Source organism: Olea europaea, unplaced genomic scaffold (genome assembly GCF_002742605.1).
Source record: "Olea europaea var. sylvestris unplaced genomic scaffold, O_europaea_v1 scaffold1066, whole genome shotgun sequence".
Classification (NCBI taxonomy): domain Eukaryota; kingdom Viridiplantae; phylum Streptophyta; class Magnoliopsida; order Lamiales; family Oleaceae; genus Olea; species Olea europaea.
The window spans coordinates 109829-126126 of NW_019228010.1; the positions used below are offsets into that span (position 1 = coordinate 109829).

At 35.9% G+C, this 16298-nt stretch overlaps 1 protein-coding gene across 1 annotated transcript; it reads right to left on the reverse strand.

Annotated features, from left to right (window-relative positions):
• Window positions 1–547: 547 nt before the first annotated feature.
• LOC111373053 lies at window positions 548–8241 on the reverse strand. The gene is made up of 3 exons (XM_022995520.1): window positions 8053–8241; window positions 6765–7408; window positions 548–1128 (listed from the first exon to the last, which is right to left on the reverse strand). Exons 2-3 carry the CDS (start codon window positions 7334–7336, stop codon window positions 1068–1070), a joined length of 633 nt encoding a protein of 210 aa, XP_022851288.1. The 5' UTR covers window positions 7337–7408; window positions 8053–8241; the 3' UTR covers window positions 548–1067.
• Between the last annotated feature and the right edge of the window lie 8057 nt (window positions 8242–16298).

Here is a 16298-nt window from a genome sequence, read left to right on the forward strand (position 1 = left end):
TTCAGTACTTCCAACCAAGACAAGCAAGACGCGATTGAAGAAGAAAGACGCGTATTATATACATTGAAGAATAAATACATGGTTGAAAAAGAATGACGTATACTATATAGATTGATCTTGTTCATCGGTTCTGCCCGAATCCATGTTACTAGTTTCAATTGGTTTTTTGTAGGTTGCAGGTAGAAGCAGTGGGACTGAAGCAGAAGGAAGCCAAAGATACTCCGTAGTGCTCTTCTGTAGAGAAGATAGCCATTGTTACGGCTTACAGCTCTTTACAAGATCTTAGGGTCATAAATAGTGGTGTCAGTCGGCTGGGCTGGTTAACGTGCCATAATACCAAGCCTGGCATGGCTTGGATGAGCGCGGACCTGTCTCACGCCCGGGTCCACGCTCTTCCAGTCCAGGCCGGACCTGGCGAACCAACCCAACTTTGATACCAAAACATGTAAATCACTACATCAGTGTCCAATCCTTTACATGGTAGAGAGAACATCACTTTAAGAGCACATGATCTTTGTAAAATAGAGAAGTAATAGTAAAAACTAAAACAGTAATTTTCCAGTCAATAAGCAATATATGTTTGATTAATACACACTGGCAATCCTGAAAAGATAAAAGTCAACCCCTCACAAAATCGCTAAGGAAAGCAGTGAAATGCTGTTAGTTGCAACCCACAGGTAACTTCTGCTTTTCATAGTAAGTGCACAGAAGCTATACATTGGTTTTGAGTTACAATCCTACTGCATATTGACATCTGCAACTAACATACAGAATCATAATTCGATTCAGCCTCCCAGCAGAAGAAAAGACATAATATTCCAAATCAAGATGAGAAAAATAGATGAAATTGAAATTCAAGCAAGAATATAAATGCAAAAGATCAATCAACAAAAGCCAGGGAGGGATATAATCTCCGTTTTTTGGGCCCAAAAAATCTCCTGTGTTGCTCCAATTGCAATGCAAAGCACTGATAAGTTGATCTTTACTCGGTGGAATTTTGAGCAACATTTCATTCGTTGCCTTCTTAAAGAAGCCAAGCCCATAAGATGTCCTAATAGAAACCCAAACTACATTATTGTGCATGAACAAGTCCTTTCATTCCCAGGGTCAAATTCACTATCATCATCACTGCAATCACATGGAATGTATCAATTAACACATCAGAAAAGAGCACTCATGTAAATAAATAGATCTCATAAGAAAATCGCAAACATTAGTCACTGCACATCTCCATGAAAGAAGATTTGAAAGGTGAACACACATTAGTCAATAATAATTGCACATAAAGTAGTATAATGATTTATGAGCTTAACTAAAAATACAGATGCCAAAAGTTGGTATAAAGGGTCAATTAGATAAGCACGGGCTGTGGAAATCAAATGACAAAACTACTAACATGAGCATAAACAGTAACCCGAGGCAGCACATTTCCAATCAAATAAGATAAACTTATCAACTAATTTTTGAACTAATCACCAACAAAAAAGGTTACAAAACAAATGGAACACTATTCTTCAAGATGGTAGCTGCATATTAGCAAAACATCCAACTCAAAACTGACATCAAATAAGGGGACCCAAAGGTTTAGCATACTAATTTTGGATGCTGATGCTGATATTGACCAATCTACATTTGATAACAGGAACTACAAAGTACAAAGACAGAAGCAAGTAATGAAGCCTTATCCCTGGTTTTAATCTATTTCTCTATTTTGCTGGGTACAAGGCAAATTCCTTAGTAGAATCTCGATTATTTAATGGCTGATAAATTAATTTTGATTAAATAATATTTTTGGCATGTTGTGACTTGGAGATAATCAGCTAAATTAATAATTCGCTAAATTTATAAGATAATACATTATAAAATTTCAAATAGATCCCACTAATATAAAATAATAATTTCTTGATATATAGTGCTTATGATTCGATTATGAAGCATTCTTAAAATATGACTCAAGCATTGTTTGTTTCTTCTTGAATTGATGTTGCATTGGACCATATCACTAACTTTTCTTAACCTAGTAAGAACGTCTAGTGCATTTTCTGATACTCCAAAAAAATTTATTCAATGTCATCACCGCTTTGAGAGCTTCTTTTTGTGAAATTGGCTACATAATAGAACAATCATCTTTAACTTCACCATCTTGATCATTTTTCATGACACGCTCAATTATCTGCTTGTGAGTCAACATTTCTACAAACGTAATACCTTGACAAATTAATAAGTTATTAATTAATGAATAAATTAATAGATTACTAATTTATCGATTAAATATTTGCTAAATTAATAGATTTTATTTCGTCCTAAGGCTATTAATTAATGAGGTTTAATTGTTGATTATTCAATCAATTGAAAGACCTTGTTTACTACTAATCTTCATTCCCTTTCCAAGTATTACTCATTCGAACATTCACAGGACTTAATTCAACAAGCCAAAACACGTTTTAAACTTCTTTTAATTGATGTCCTATAGATGTTATTTTATCATATCACAAGTTCATGTCTACATTAATGTTATCAAATTCTTAATCCTATCCATTTCCAGCATCCTCATGCTTATTATGACAATTATCTTCATAACCCAGCACCTTGTATGGCAGACCATAGCTGGCCAAACACAGCCTGACATTTCTAAATTAATACTCCAATAATTAATAACCTCTTACATTTAACAAAATTTCATGAAAACAATTACGTTCTACAAGCATAATTTGATATTTCTGCTATCTAATAATTAATAGCGACAACAATTAAAATAATTAACAGAATCACATTCCCTAGAGAACCATATATCTATTATGCCACAGTTCTTGGATGCTTAGCCATGAGATCATTTGAGGCCATGTTTTCATATAGTCGGTGCTTAGCAAGGATGTACCCCTATAGATACTAGACTCTTGTTTTCATCTTTGTGGTATTTCTAAAGTTTCACATGCACCCTATAAATAATAGACTCTTCTCACAAGTTTTGTATTACTGAAATATTGGCACACTAATTATACTTGTTTTGTCAATATTAGTCAATTGAATAAAATACTCTATTTCTCTATCAATTAATTCCTTGCTTTCTATCTTGTTGTTTGTTTACGATCATACACTTCATACCGTATCATATACATTATCTCGATCCGTTTTATTCCCCAACAAGTGAAATTTGAGCTATTGATTATGATTTGTTCGAGGTTTTTGTTATTTATGACAGTCATGAAGTATAAAATTTTGCTCTTGGATTATAATATAAAATTCTCGTTGTGGCAAGTGAAGATACGAGCTATATTCGTGCAGATGGATTTGGATGATGTGATGTGATTTGACAAAATATCCACAACTTGGACAATGAGGAGAAACAACAGAAGAAAGAGAAGGCACTTTCACATATCCATCTTCATCTCTTTAACAATATTTTTAGGAAGTTTTGAAGAAGAAAACAACAGTTGGATTGTGGTTGAAGTTGGAGTAGTTGTGCATGACTAAAAATCTTACAAACAAATTACATTTGAAGCAAAGGTCATATTCTCATCGCATGGATAAAAGCGGATCTCAAGGAAATCGTCGCTGATTTGAAGAATTTAGAGATAAAAGTATGATAAAGAAGATTTGGCCTTCATCATTTTGTGTCCACTACCCGCTTCGTTTAGAGACACTATCTTGTATGGTCGTGATACGCTCACCATTGAAGATGCGTATGATGCCTTATTTTCAAAAAAGAAGATGAAACATCTGGTTGGATCTGAAGTTAGAGATGGAAAAGGCCTTTTTGTTCATGGTGATCAGAGAAAGGGTAAGTTGATGTCAAACTTCAGTAATCGGGATTGTTATTATTTCAAGAAGAAAAGGCACATTAAGAGGGATTGCAACAAATTGTAGAAGAAGGTCATTTGAACTGGGAAGCAATCAAATACTCAAATGAGACCAACATAGCGGAGAACTATTTGACTAATGGAGATATTTCGACAATTTCTGACATGAAATCCAAACCTGATTTTTTGTAATTTTAGGGAACCCAATCTTTGGGTTCATGTATTCGTGTTGGATGCTGTGAACGAAGAAGAGTATTTGTGTTGGAAGAAGTTTTGTTTTGGTTGAAAAGTTCGAATTTTTCGTTGTAGTCGGATTTATTTTTTTAGGCGGAGAAATTTTGGAGTTTCATTCGTTACATAAGAATTTATGTCAAGGTAGAGATTGTTGAATTTTTTTACTCAAATTAGGTTGAATTTTTTTGAAAAAATATCGTTTCCTTTATTCCACGCGCTTTTATTGGAAAAATATTAATTTCCTTTATTCCACGCATTTTTATTGAAAAAATATTGTTTCCTCTATTCCACGTGATTTTTTATCTTGTTTCCATCTTTGTGGTATTTCTAGGATTTGGCATGCACTCCTATAAATATTAGACTCTTTTAACACGTTTTCTTCATATTAGTTAATTGAATAAAATACTCCGTTCTCTATCAATTAATTCTTTGCATTTTATCTTATTGTTTTTTTGTGATCATATCCTTCATATCGTGTCATATATATTACCTTGATTCCACTTTATTTCCCAACACAAGCTCATTGTTATCAAATTAGCATTGATGAAGACTTTTTAATTACCTAGAATATAGTGACATTAGAAAATAGACAAGAAATATTTTTTTAAAGTATATGTTTTACAAATATAATCTTCTCTAGAAATACATAGAAGTGGCTACACAAAAATGTAATGGAGAACATCATGGCTATCATGAAGACCTAACTCAACATGGATACAACATGACAAAAGACTCAACGTGATGGGTTCATCGTGGGGAACAAGTAATGCATCATTGTTATTATCATCATCTTTTGGTTTTATTTTATTTTTACCTTTTTGGTGTGTGTGTGTGTGTAGGTGGGAGTAGAGGAGAGTAGAGGAGGGGGAGGGTTGGGCGGATAATGGAGATTCTATTTAGTATATGAGAAAGAAAAATACATTAAGACAACATTGACAGAAGGGATTAAAGGTTAGACACTATGATATCCCAAGGACAATAGTAACAATCCTAAATAGCACATGCAGCCTCCCCTGAAGCATTCATGCCCGTTATTTGGGTATAAAATGAGGAAGTGAATGCAATTTCTTACTAAGAAAATCAGCCACATCCTACAACCTCCTCGATGTTCAACTCTAATATCATTTGAAACTGCTTTCAAAAAGATACATGTTTACCTAGAAGATATAGTTGAATGCTAACAATTTCCTAACAGTCTTGGTAACAAGATCAACTTCAATTGCCTACCTACATTACAAACTGAAGTCGTTCTCCCATATCTGATAGAAAATTGCAGCATGTCACATGCTTAAAAAATTATGACAGCTCTTATTATGACAAGCCAAGCTAAAAATGTCACATCACGTTCTTAAAGTACCGAAAGAACATTCTACTGCCAGAGCTCAGGAGGTGTTGCTGTAGTGTGTGTGTGTAGCAATTAGAAACCCTTGATCACTGCCACATCTTTAAATAGTAGATATTACTTTACTTGCAGTGAAAAAAAAGGAGTTGCCTGGGTCAAGAAACTCATCATTGATATGATCACAAGTTAAAAAATAATGTGGGTCAACAGGTATATTTAGGTTTTACTAATCAAATGTATTCATGATAGAATAATAAAAAAATATTTGTTGACATGGCATAACTCTTAAAGACATCATATACAAGGTAAACTGTACATCTTTAATGATCAATAGATGTCTTTAACCATGATTGTGTCATGAATCTAAGATCTTCTAGGTTGGGAGGTCTATTACTATGGATATTGTCGTTCTTTTGACAAGCCAGAGCAATCATAATTTTTTTTTTTTTATAAACGTGAGTGTTCAGGCCAACTTTCGTGCACCTCGACTAATCCTGCGGTGCCCTGAAATTTACAGTCGGGTACTCACCTCAATGACCCTAAGGGAATTCGAACTGGTGACTATTGGAGAGTAAGCCTAAGGCTTGACCACTGAACTACTCCTCAAAGTTAAGTCAAGGCAATCATAATAAAGGGAACCAGAATCTCAGAGGGCTCTAAACTCCCCAAACAGCTCTAATGTAAAAATTTGAATACTTAGCATAATAACAAGAATGTCAAGACCCTAAAGACAGCATTCAATCATTGTTAATCTGATCTCTAAAAATTGTCACTGTTAATCACAAATTCTGAACACTACCAATTTTCCCCAACCCCAAAGAAACTTCAAATAAAACCAGGAACCTCAACCGAATTTATCAAAGCTTCTTGCTTTGATAAAGCAGATTTTATGTGTCTTACGGTGTCAAACTACAACTTAGCCTCCCTAAATTTCAATCTATAACTATTAAACCAAACTTCAAATCATACTGCCAAAACAATAGAAATGATGACCAGTCAAGTTACAACTAGAACATGTATATGACATATAAGGAGTGGCATTGCTCAATGCAACATTTTTGGGCTGCCATGACAAGAAAGTTCAAATTTGGCATTAACATGATCTATGACAAACAGCCATTGCCGTCAACAATTGATAACTTCACTCATGTTAACAATATTGTAGGCTCTGAATTATGTGATCTAGCCGATAAAAAGATATGGCATGATATATCAGATAAAATGCAATTCATTACTGCAGGAAAGGAAAATTCTAAATTCACATATTCGGGCATGCATAAGAGTGGAAAACAAGAAAATAGAACCGCACTGCTCAAGAAGAAACAAAGGGCCGAAACCACTAGACTCATATTGTTAATATAAAAATGAAGCATCTGAAGCTCTCTCACCTCATCTCAAATTCCCGGACCTGGTAAAGTTCCCCTCCAGACGTGTCTGTCCACTGCACTTTCCTCCTTTCCATTTGACTATCAATTGTTTTATGCTTTTCAGATGATTCTTCGGGTTCAACACCACCACCACAAGTAGTGGAAGGTTGAATGTCATTCAATGGTTTCTTTAAGCTACTCTTGAGACTAATCTTTCTACCCCTATCATCATCATCATCAACAACAAGATCAGCTGAATCGGTTTCACTCTTACTCTCATAAAAAACAATGGGCTCCGGTGAGACTTCTTGTTGTTGGATAGGGCCCACTTTCAGAGGGGATGGGCTCTCAAGTCCTGCGGCAGTGTGACCAAAGCACACAAAGGAGGCACAGCCGCGGACAGCCCCATTCTTCGTGGAAGCCAGCTGGAGATCAGGATTCGTCCCTTGGTCCACCAACTGGTACTGATTCCACGGTGTCACTCTCATGGGTTTCTCTTCGTTCCTCTGACCCAAAAAAAGAAGGGTTAGGCCCTTACTGTATCCAGATGCTGAAGATGAGAAAAATCCTCCTCCTTCCACTGCCAATAACATCAGTTCTTCTCATCTGGGCACCACCCAATTACTTTCTTTACATTATAATCGCCTCAAATCAACCTAATGCACCTGCCATATGAACAATTACTTCAAAACATAAAACAAAAAAAAAAAAAAAACAAAAAAATTCCGCGGTTCTCTGTACAACTACACAAAATTATCGAGTTTCTGATGAAATGTTAGAGATAACAGACTGGTCTGAGACCAGCCAGATAATTGGAAGTGGGGAACAGATATATACCCCGACAAGAGTGTTTTTGGGCTGGTTCTCTCTAAAAAAATTTCCATTCAGATTATTATCAAAATAATTTCGGAAAGTGCTAGTTCTACTTCATTCGCTTGGATTTCCCCCCGAGATTTACTAACAAAACCACCTTAATTTAACATTAAGTGAAGATCAATCGAACAAGCATTTAAAAAATAACAGAGGAGAAGGGGAAAACTACTCTCAGATTCAACTAAAAAGATTATTGTTATTGGAAATTGACAGCAACAACCTTCCCTTCTAACAAATGGAATGAAATTTTAAAGAATAAGCAACAGTTCAAATAAAAATCGCCATCTATTTACAGTAGCAGCAACTATAAAGTCGAAGATCTCTTCACTATGAAACAAGTAGGGAGCAATTTCAACACGCACGTATGAATATAGTTCACATTAATATATCGATGATGTACATAACGATATATATACAGAAAGAAAGAGAGACTAACAGAGATCTCTGGCAACAATTCACCGGACAGGCGATGCATCACCGATTGACCACAAAAATCTTGAGTAAACGTATAAAACCAGTATAAAATAATTGCTTGAAAAGTCGAACGAAAATGATTTCTGGTAATCTATATACGCAAGGTCACAAAGACGCAGAGATAACTTACGACAGTAAGGAAATTGAATGAGTGATATTACCAATTAAAGGAAAAATAGGGGAGAGTGAACCTGTGGCGCATGATAGTGGGTCCATCAATTTTTTGCTTTATTAATCATTATTATAAAATGTCTTGGATAAGCAGGCTGATGTGGCTTTTACAGAGGTGTCAGGTTTGTTGCCGCATATTTATTTCTTGTCCAAAAATTGAAAATCAAAATTTTAATCTAAATTAATCCCCTGCTCGCCCCATGTTGGTGAAATGAAAATGAGTGAAATAATAATTTTTTAAAAAATGAGTGATTAAAAAAGAAAAAAAAAATTTCGATTATTTCTAATATTATTTTATGAAAGAATATGTGTTTGACAATAAGAGAAAGAAAAATGAAATGTAATGGAATGGAAATTAATAAGAACCAAATGAAGGCTAAAATTAATGATTAATTTTATTCACATTTATGAGATTCACAACTTTAACCACATATTTCATCATTTGTACAAAAATTTACTAAAACTCCAATTTTAATTTTCACCAAACAAGGGCCTAATAACATACCAAAATGCGGGTGCTGCACCAAACACTGGTGGTTGTTTCTTGTTGTAAGTGAATGCAACGAAAAGACCCGGAAATAACGAATAATGAAACAATTCATATATTGACATTTCTTGCTCATTTCAAAATTTCCATTAACTTGTTCAACTGCTAAGAAGAAGCACTTTTTTCTTGCTTGAATGTGGCACTATGCAATAACTTGTAGTTGTGGTATATCTAATTGCTTGTAAGTTCAATATTTCATGTTTTACTTCACTCCTTGATGCAAGTCTTTTCACCAACTCCTAGTTAGTCTTGTGAGATATTCCTTGTTGATTCATACAAATTTTTCTTGTATATTGTGTTCACTGGAGGATCCACGTGGGGTCATGTGGGGTCAAATGACCTCACAGATTTTTGGATTTTCCTTGCTTAAAATGTAATTTTCTGTCAAAATAGTGAGACAATCCAATTAATTTCCCTAACCCAATGACCAAAAAGCCCAAACTCAAATCCAATTGTAGTAGCATATGGTTTTATTTTCGTTAATGATACGTTGTTCGAAAAAAAATCATTTTTGACCCCACAATTCGAACTGTTTGGGTCCGTCCTTAATTGTGTTTTTCATATCTGAACGTAAATTAGTAAAAAAAAAAAATTATTTGTACAGATGAATTCTATAGACAGCTTTACAAATGATGACATGAACGAATTTTAACAGTTGGATTAACTGTATTTTTATGTCAAAAATGATGTGAGATTTTGTCATTTGTAATTTCCGTAAATCAGATGGTAAATCAGGTTATACACTTATACATATGGCTTTTCTCAATTAGTAATGCTTTTGTTTCTCTCTCTTCATCATCAACTTTTGAAAAAGTAGTGAGTTATTGGGTAATTAGAGGAGAAAGGTTGCTTTTGTTCGGTTGTCCGCAGCTGCTTTACCTTTAGGGACACCTGCGCTGCTTTTGTTGTAGTCTCTTCTTGCAATGATATTCATACATGCCTTGTACACACGTTTATGTTGTTTGGCTTAGGATCTTATAATATAAATTAAAGTCAATTTTACTTATAACTAATTTTTTATTTTTTTTGTTACACTAGTAATCAACATGCCTCCCTCCGTATGGCATGATGGCCAGTTGAGATGGGTATCAAGTCGAATAGTTGTTACTTTTAATACTCATTATAATTACACAATAATGTGAAATATCCAATCAATTGTATAACTAGGCAATCACGACTACGTATATACATTGATATGAAGTATATAAACAAGGAGACTATAGTAACAAATATACCTTGGTATAAAGTATAGGACTCAGAGGTTTGGCAAGTAGATATGATTGGCCTACATGCTGTAGGAATACTGATTGCCTGAATTAAATTACTTTGCCCAAAATTTTTTGACACAATGATTGACATCCTCTCGCATGCGTGTGAGTCCACGTGAATAAAAAAAATCTAAAAAAGAAGTGGGTCCCCTCTCATTATAAGCTTTGATCAACCATTATGTCAAAAAAATTCGAGCAGTATAGCATGATTCGTCAAGTAGCTAGCTACCTAGCCAGCATTGAAAGAAAAGTGGACAAATCATTTATTCATTTTAAAAGAAGTGCAAACTCAAATACCGAGTCCAACCCGTCCAACTACTTTCCATTATATAAAATTAGGCAAAAAAGATGACGAAGAAATGCTTACGTCTTTACTTGGCCAAAACTTTATATATTTATTTTTTTACATCTCGAGTGTTTGAGCGTACATAACTATTATAATTCCCTTGTTGAACAATGAAGCACGTAATTTTTGTTTTAAGAGTGCATATTTTTTAATGTGGACGTCATTGATTTCTCTTCTGATTAGAATTAGATTTGACTAATTTATAATGTCAAGCATACTTAAATGTGACAAGCTTGGATGATGTCCACGTCGTGCAAAGATTTTATAATATTCATGTCTTGTTTCTTAATTAATACAAATATTATATAAATTTTCAACCATAATTTAATTTAATAATATCATGATCTTTTGAGAATATTACAATTAAATTCCTCTTAAAGAAACAATATTATACACAAGTGACGTGTATACTGAAAATCTAAAAGTTTTTTTTCCATCAAATATTTCATTTTTGTTAATATAAAAAAATTAGCAACGGTAAATGGATTTGACTTTTTTCTTCCAAAAATTAATTAAACTACCTAGATGAAAATGGGGTGAGTTTGGGACAGGATCGCATTCCTCTTTCGCGTCCTCCACCCCGTCCTCATCACAACTTTGGTGGAGTTGAGGGACTTATATCCCTTTTAATAAATTTTTTATTTTAAATATCGTGAATTATTATATTATATAAATTACATTTAACTAAGTTGTGATTATGAATTATTAATAAGAGTGGTAGGTTTTTTCAAGTGAGAAGGAATGTGTTGATACACTAAAAGTGTAGTCCAAATCAAATAGCCCAAAGAGTGAAGTTCAATTGGGAATTCAGGATAAAGGTTCAAACAGGATTATTGATGTGCGGTGGAAGCCCACGAATACGGTAACATCATCGCCCAAACTTGCAAGACATCCAGAATCTGAGCGAATAGCTTCCCTTACGGTCACCCAAAGCGATGACCGCGTTCTCGCCCAAACCTTCAAATCGCCCAGGATCTTGGCAAACATAAAACATTATAATTATCTAGAATAGCAGTTATTGAGTGGTCTTATCACATTCCACGAATCAAGGAGCCCAGTTGAAGGCGGTTGAACGACAAAGAGTAATAACGACAACTAGGGACGGCAGTTCCCCTACAAGTTAGCCACTATAAAGAAAGTGGGTAGTTATACAGCAATCAAGCAGTTTTCAAGCAGTTGTCACGAAGAAATCATCAAAGGAATATAAAAGGAAGAGAAGACATAGAGAAGAAAGACCCCGAATCAAACACTCTCAAATAGAGAATATATAATTTCAATTTCTTAGTTTAAACTTAAACATTTCTTTCAGTACTCGTATACTTGCGCCCCTTGGAAGCACTCTGTTTAATTCCAATTGTAAATCATCGCCAATAAAACACCTCTTTTTGGGACTTTGTCTCAAGAGGTTTGTTCCTTACATAATCGTCTGATCCCTTTTTAATTGTTAGCGACTACCCGCGCGAAACAATTTGGCATGTCCAGTGGGATCTTTGTATTTGGTGTTGAAAATACAAAAGGTAAAACAATATGTCTCACAAATCTGATAAGGAAGCAGCAAGTCAGGGAGGAGTCCAATCAATGATTGAGCGATATGAGGAGCAGCAAAGCTCTCCACGAACAGAGGAACAAAGTCAGAGCAGTCACAGTCGTTACGAACCAATGACAGAATTGAGTCCTCGAACCATGCGTGCATTGCTTGGAGAACTCACACAGAATGTCATTGAACAGGTAAATTTACGAAATGTTCATATTATGGAAAGATTTACCCAGAATTGGAATACACATTATGACAACATGGCCAAATAACTGAATACATTAAATGAAATAATGAATAGGTTAGTAGGCCAAATTTGTCAGCCAGTTGTGCCTATTGCAAATCACTTTCAAACTAGGACAGTCGTGAGACATAATTCCCCAGTCCTAAGTCCAAATCAAGGGATAGAACCACCTTTCGTCCATCTACTTCAAACCAGGGGATGGTGTAAGGTCAAATCAGAATAGTGGTAATGGTACATCTAACTTGAGGGGTAACCTAAATATAAGAGACAATGTCCTAAATAATGGACAGAATACCCCACGTGTCAATGATGGAATAAATATTCAGGCTAATGACAACAATGGCCCAAATCATGACAACTTTGTTGCCAACCAAGGATCAAACATCAGGCCTCAGGCAAATCAACCGACCAACCAACCTGTAGGAATTCCATATGACCTCAGCGTCATGTTGAGAAACCAAATTATAGAAATAGTACAGGATCAAATGGCTTTTGGGGTACGTCCTCTCATTAGGTCGACTTACACAAAGTCATACCCTGATTGGGTAGACCAAGCATATTTATGGCCTAGAGGGTATAAAGTGCCAGAATTCTCATTATTTATCGGTTTAGGAGAGGTGTTTACTCTAAAACACATAAGGCGATTCGCACTGCAAAGTGGTGAAGTAACCGACTACCATAAAATGAGGTTGTTCCCTAGTTCATTAACAAGAGTAGCCTTCTCTTGGTTCATCAATTTGCCAGCGAATTCTGTCCAAACATGGCAACAATTGGAGCAATTGTTCCATGCTCGGTTTTATAAGACTGAGTCTGAAGTTACTTTGGCGGGTTTGGCGAATCAACGTCAAATGCCAAATGAATGGGTAGAAGGTTTCCTTCAAAGGTTCAAGACAGCAAAAAGAAAATGTTTTGTACTTTTACCCGAAAAGGAGTTTGTCAAAATCACTCAAAGTTGTTTAAGCTTTGATTTGAAAAAGAAATTCCAAGACAGGGAATTTCCTGACCTTTTCCAATTGAGCGCAAACGTGATTAGGTATGAACGATTAATAAGAGAAGAAGAGCAAATGAAAAATTCTAGTAAGGGGACTTATTATAGAGACCCAAACTTTGATGTTCATATCATTAATGACGAGTATTACGATCAAACTGAAATGTGTTTGGTCGAATTAATCAAAGGAGACACATATACTTGTCCTATAATGGCTAAACCTAGATCATCGGGCAAGGATGAACCTATAAAAGATGAAAACAAAAAGGTTAGAACATTCTCGTTTGACGTAATCAAAGCTGACCTTATATTTGATAAACTATATAAGGATAAGCAGATAAAGTTGAGCGATAAACATACGTTGCCAAGCCCTGAACAAATCAAGGGTAAAAAGTATTGGAAGTGGCATAATACATGGTCGCATTTGACTAACAACTGTTTGGTTTTTTGCCATGTGTTATAGGACGCCATTGAATTAGGACGAATTACGTTCGAAACTAAGAAGAAGATGGCAGTGGATGAAAACCCTTTTCCACAGCCACTTGGGGTGAACATGGTGACGACTAGTTTCAAAAACAAGTTGCCAAAATTCAAGTTGGTTATAGATGATGGAGAAGAAGACCATGGGCCATACCCCAGTGTCACTGAACGTATCAAAGGGAAGGAGCCTAAAAAAGATGAAGACGTCCTATGCGCAAGATGTAAAAGAGAAGTGAGTGTAAATACAGAGAAACCAGGGATATGGCAGCATCACCATCGCCCTAGTTTTTTCCCAAACGCTCAGCCTGGTAGAGGGCGAGGTACATCATTCTATAGGAGATCACCTTTTGAGAGACAGTTCAGGATAATAAATAATGGGAGAACATTTAGGCCGCAACCTCGCCAACCAAATGTATGGCATTCGTTCCAGTATAATGCAGGAAGGGTGATACCCTTCAACAAGATGACTAGAACCCAACAAAGGCGTTTTCAACGAAATTATGGACGAATGATGAGGCAACAATAGGGAGTGCCACGTCCTAAGGCACCTAAATTACTCGAGGTGGCCAATCAAAAATGTTCTTGAAGACAGTGAAGAGATTGGTACAGGCGAATCGATGGAAGAATTGCCAAAGAGTTCTTCTGGGAGATCGAAATTTGAGCGAGACAGAAGAGATGGAGAAGATTCAGATCAGCCCCTTACTATTCAGTTTGGTACGTTACCTCCTGTCATGGCTAATAACTATTTACTAGCCAATGAGTTCAAGAACAAAGAGAATGAAGAAGAAGAGAGAGAGGATAACGAGGAAGAGGCATGTGTGATGGAATGTGAAGAAGGCCAAACTTCTAGAGGGGCCTCCAATGGTGAAAAGGATGATGGTATGACGGACATCGAAGAGGAAATTGATCTGGAAGCAGAAAGAAGAAAGAGAGGAGTATCGCACAATACTCTGTTGAAGCAACTACATCGAGAGGGAGTTCGTGAAGTGGACTTGTTGGGGGAACCGTCTGGGCGTTCTTTCTATTATTACGTGCTGTACAGGACACCCAAGAGGAAAAAGAGAGTACCTTGCTCTGAAAAGTATGGATCACCTCCAAGAATAATGCCTCCTCCCACAGGTTGGGTAACCGAAGAGGAAGTATTAGAAAACAATAACAAAGAAATTCAAGAAGCGGAAGCTCAGTGCGACATACTGCACGTTGACTTATTACAAAAGGATAATTCAACAGAAGACAAGCAGAAAGTGGAAATAGATGCTGTCAAAAAGGTTATTTTTAAGAGACCAGCCATGAAGTTAACTAAACACTTGAGACCATTGTACGTTAAGGCTTTAGTTAACGGTATACCTGTGGCAAAAGTACTTATTGATAATGGAGTAGCTATAAACACCATTCTATCTAGAATGATAAGGAAGTTTACAAAGACAGAAAGTGATGTGATTCCAACAGAAGTCATCCTTACAAGTTTCAATGGAGGAGCAACTTCAGTTAAAGGGGTTATGCCATTGGACATAACTGTAGGGACAACTACTAGGACCACAGTCTTCTTCGTAATAGATGGTCCTACTAGTTACAATGTATTATTAGGAAGGGATTGAATACACGAAAGTCACTGCATACCTTCATCGCTCCATCAACGCCTGGTTTTCTAGAATAACAAGGGTGAAGCAGAAGTGGTACAGGCAGATCATAAACCTTTTGTCACAGAAGCAAACTCAGTGGAAATATTCATGTATGAAGGAAATTACAAACCTGTCAGAGTGGTCTAAGATGGAGAAGAAACTTAAATTGTTGCACAGAGCGAATAACCATTTTATGTAGATGCACTCACTGAAATGTTTAGTCAAATGAAGCCAAACATAGTGGCCCTGGAAGAGTCAGTAATTGGCAAAAAAGTAATCAAAGAGTTTTAAATGAGTTGTAAGCAACAAAGACGAATGGTCGATGTTCAGGCCTTCAAAGCCAAATTAATGGCTTTCGATACAGAATGTAAGGACAAGACGAAAGAAGAAGCAGCCTTGGAAGCATTGAGAGACAAATTGACAGTGTTCGAGTTGGAACAAAGTATTGGCCGAGAAGTCAACAAGGTGGATTGTTTAGAAGAAGAAGTGCCTATAAGGGAATTGAAGGATGAAGTAATGAGGATCACCAAGCCTGAATACGCTCAAGCACAAGACCCTCTGATTAAAGTAAATATTGGCAATGAAGGGGAAGATCGCCCAACATTCGTCAGCCAGATGCTCGATCAAAAGGTTAGTGATAAATTAATCGTTTTATTAAAGGACTATAATGATTGTTTTGCTTGGGAATATGAAAATATGTCTGGTTTAGATAGAGATTTGGTAGAACATAAATTGCCAACCAAGTCAAATTTTAAGCCTCATAAGCAGCCTCCTAGGCGTTTTGTTCCTAATGTACTTCCTGAGATTAAGAAAGAAATAGAGCGATTATTAAAATCAGGCTTTATTAGAACAGTCAGATATGTGGATTGGTTGTCCAATATCGTGCCAGTGCTAAAAAAGAATGGTAAATTTAGGGTGTGCATGGACTTTAAGAATTTAAACATAGCCACACCCAAAGATGAATATCCAATGCATACGGTAGATTCTTTAGTAGACTCGACTGCCAGA

Bases quoted from the DNA above. Each gene is read 5' to 3' on its own strand.
- LOC111373053 (XM_022995520.1), bottom strand. From the start codon at position 7,336: ATGTTATTGGCAGTGGAAGGAGGAGGATTTTTCTCATCTTCAGCATCT. The intron at 1,129-6,764 runs GTGAGAGAGCTT...ATGTGATTGCAG, and splicing joins GTCCGGGAATTTGAGATGAG to TGATGATGATAGTGAATTTG.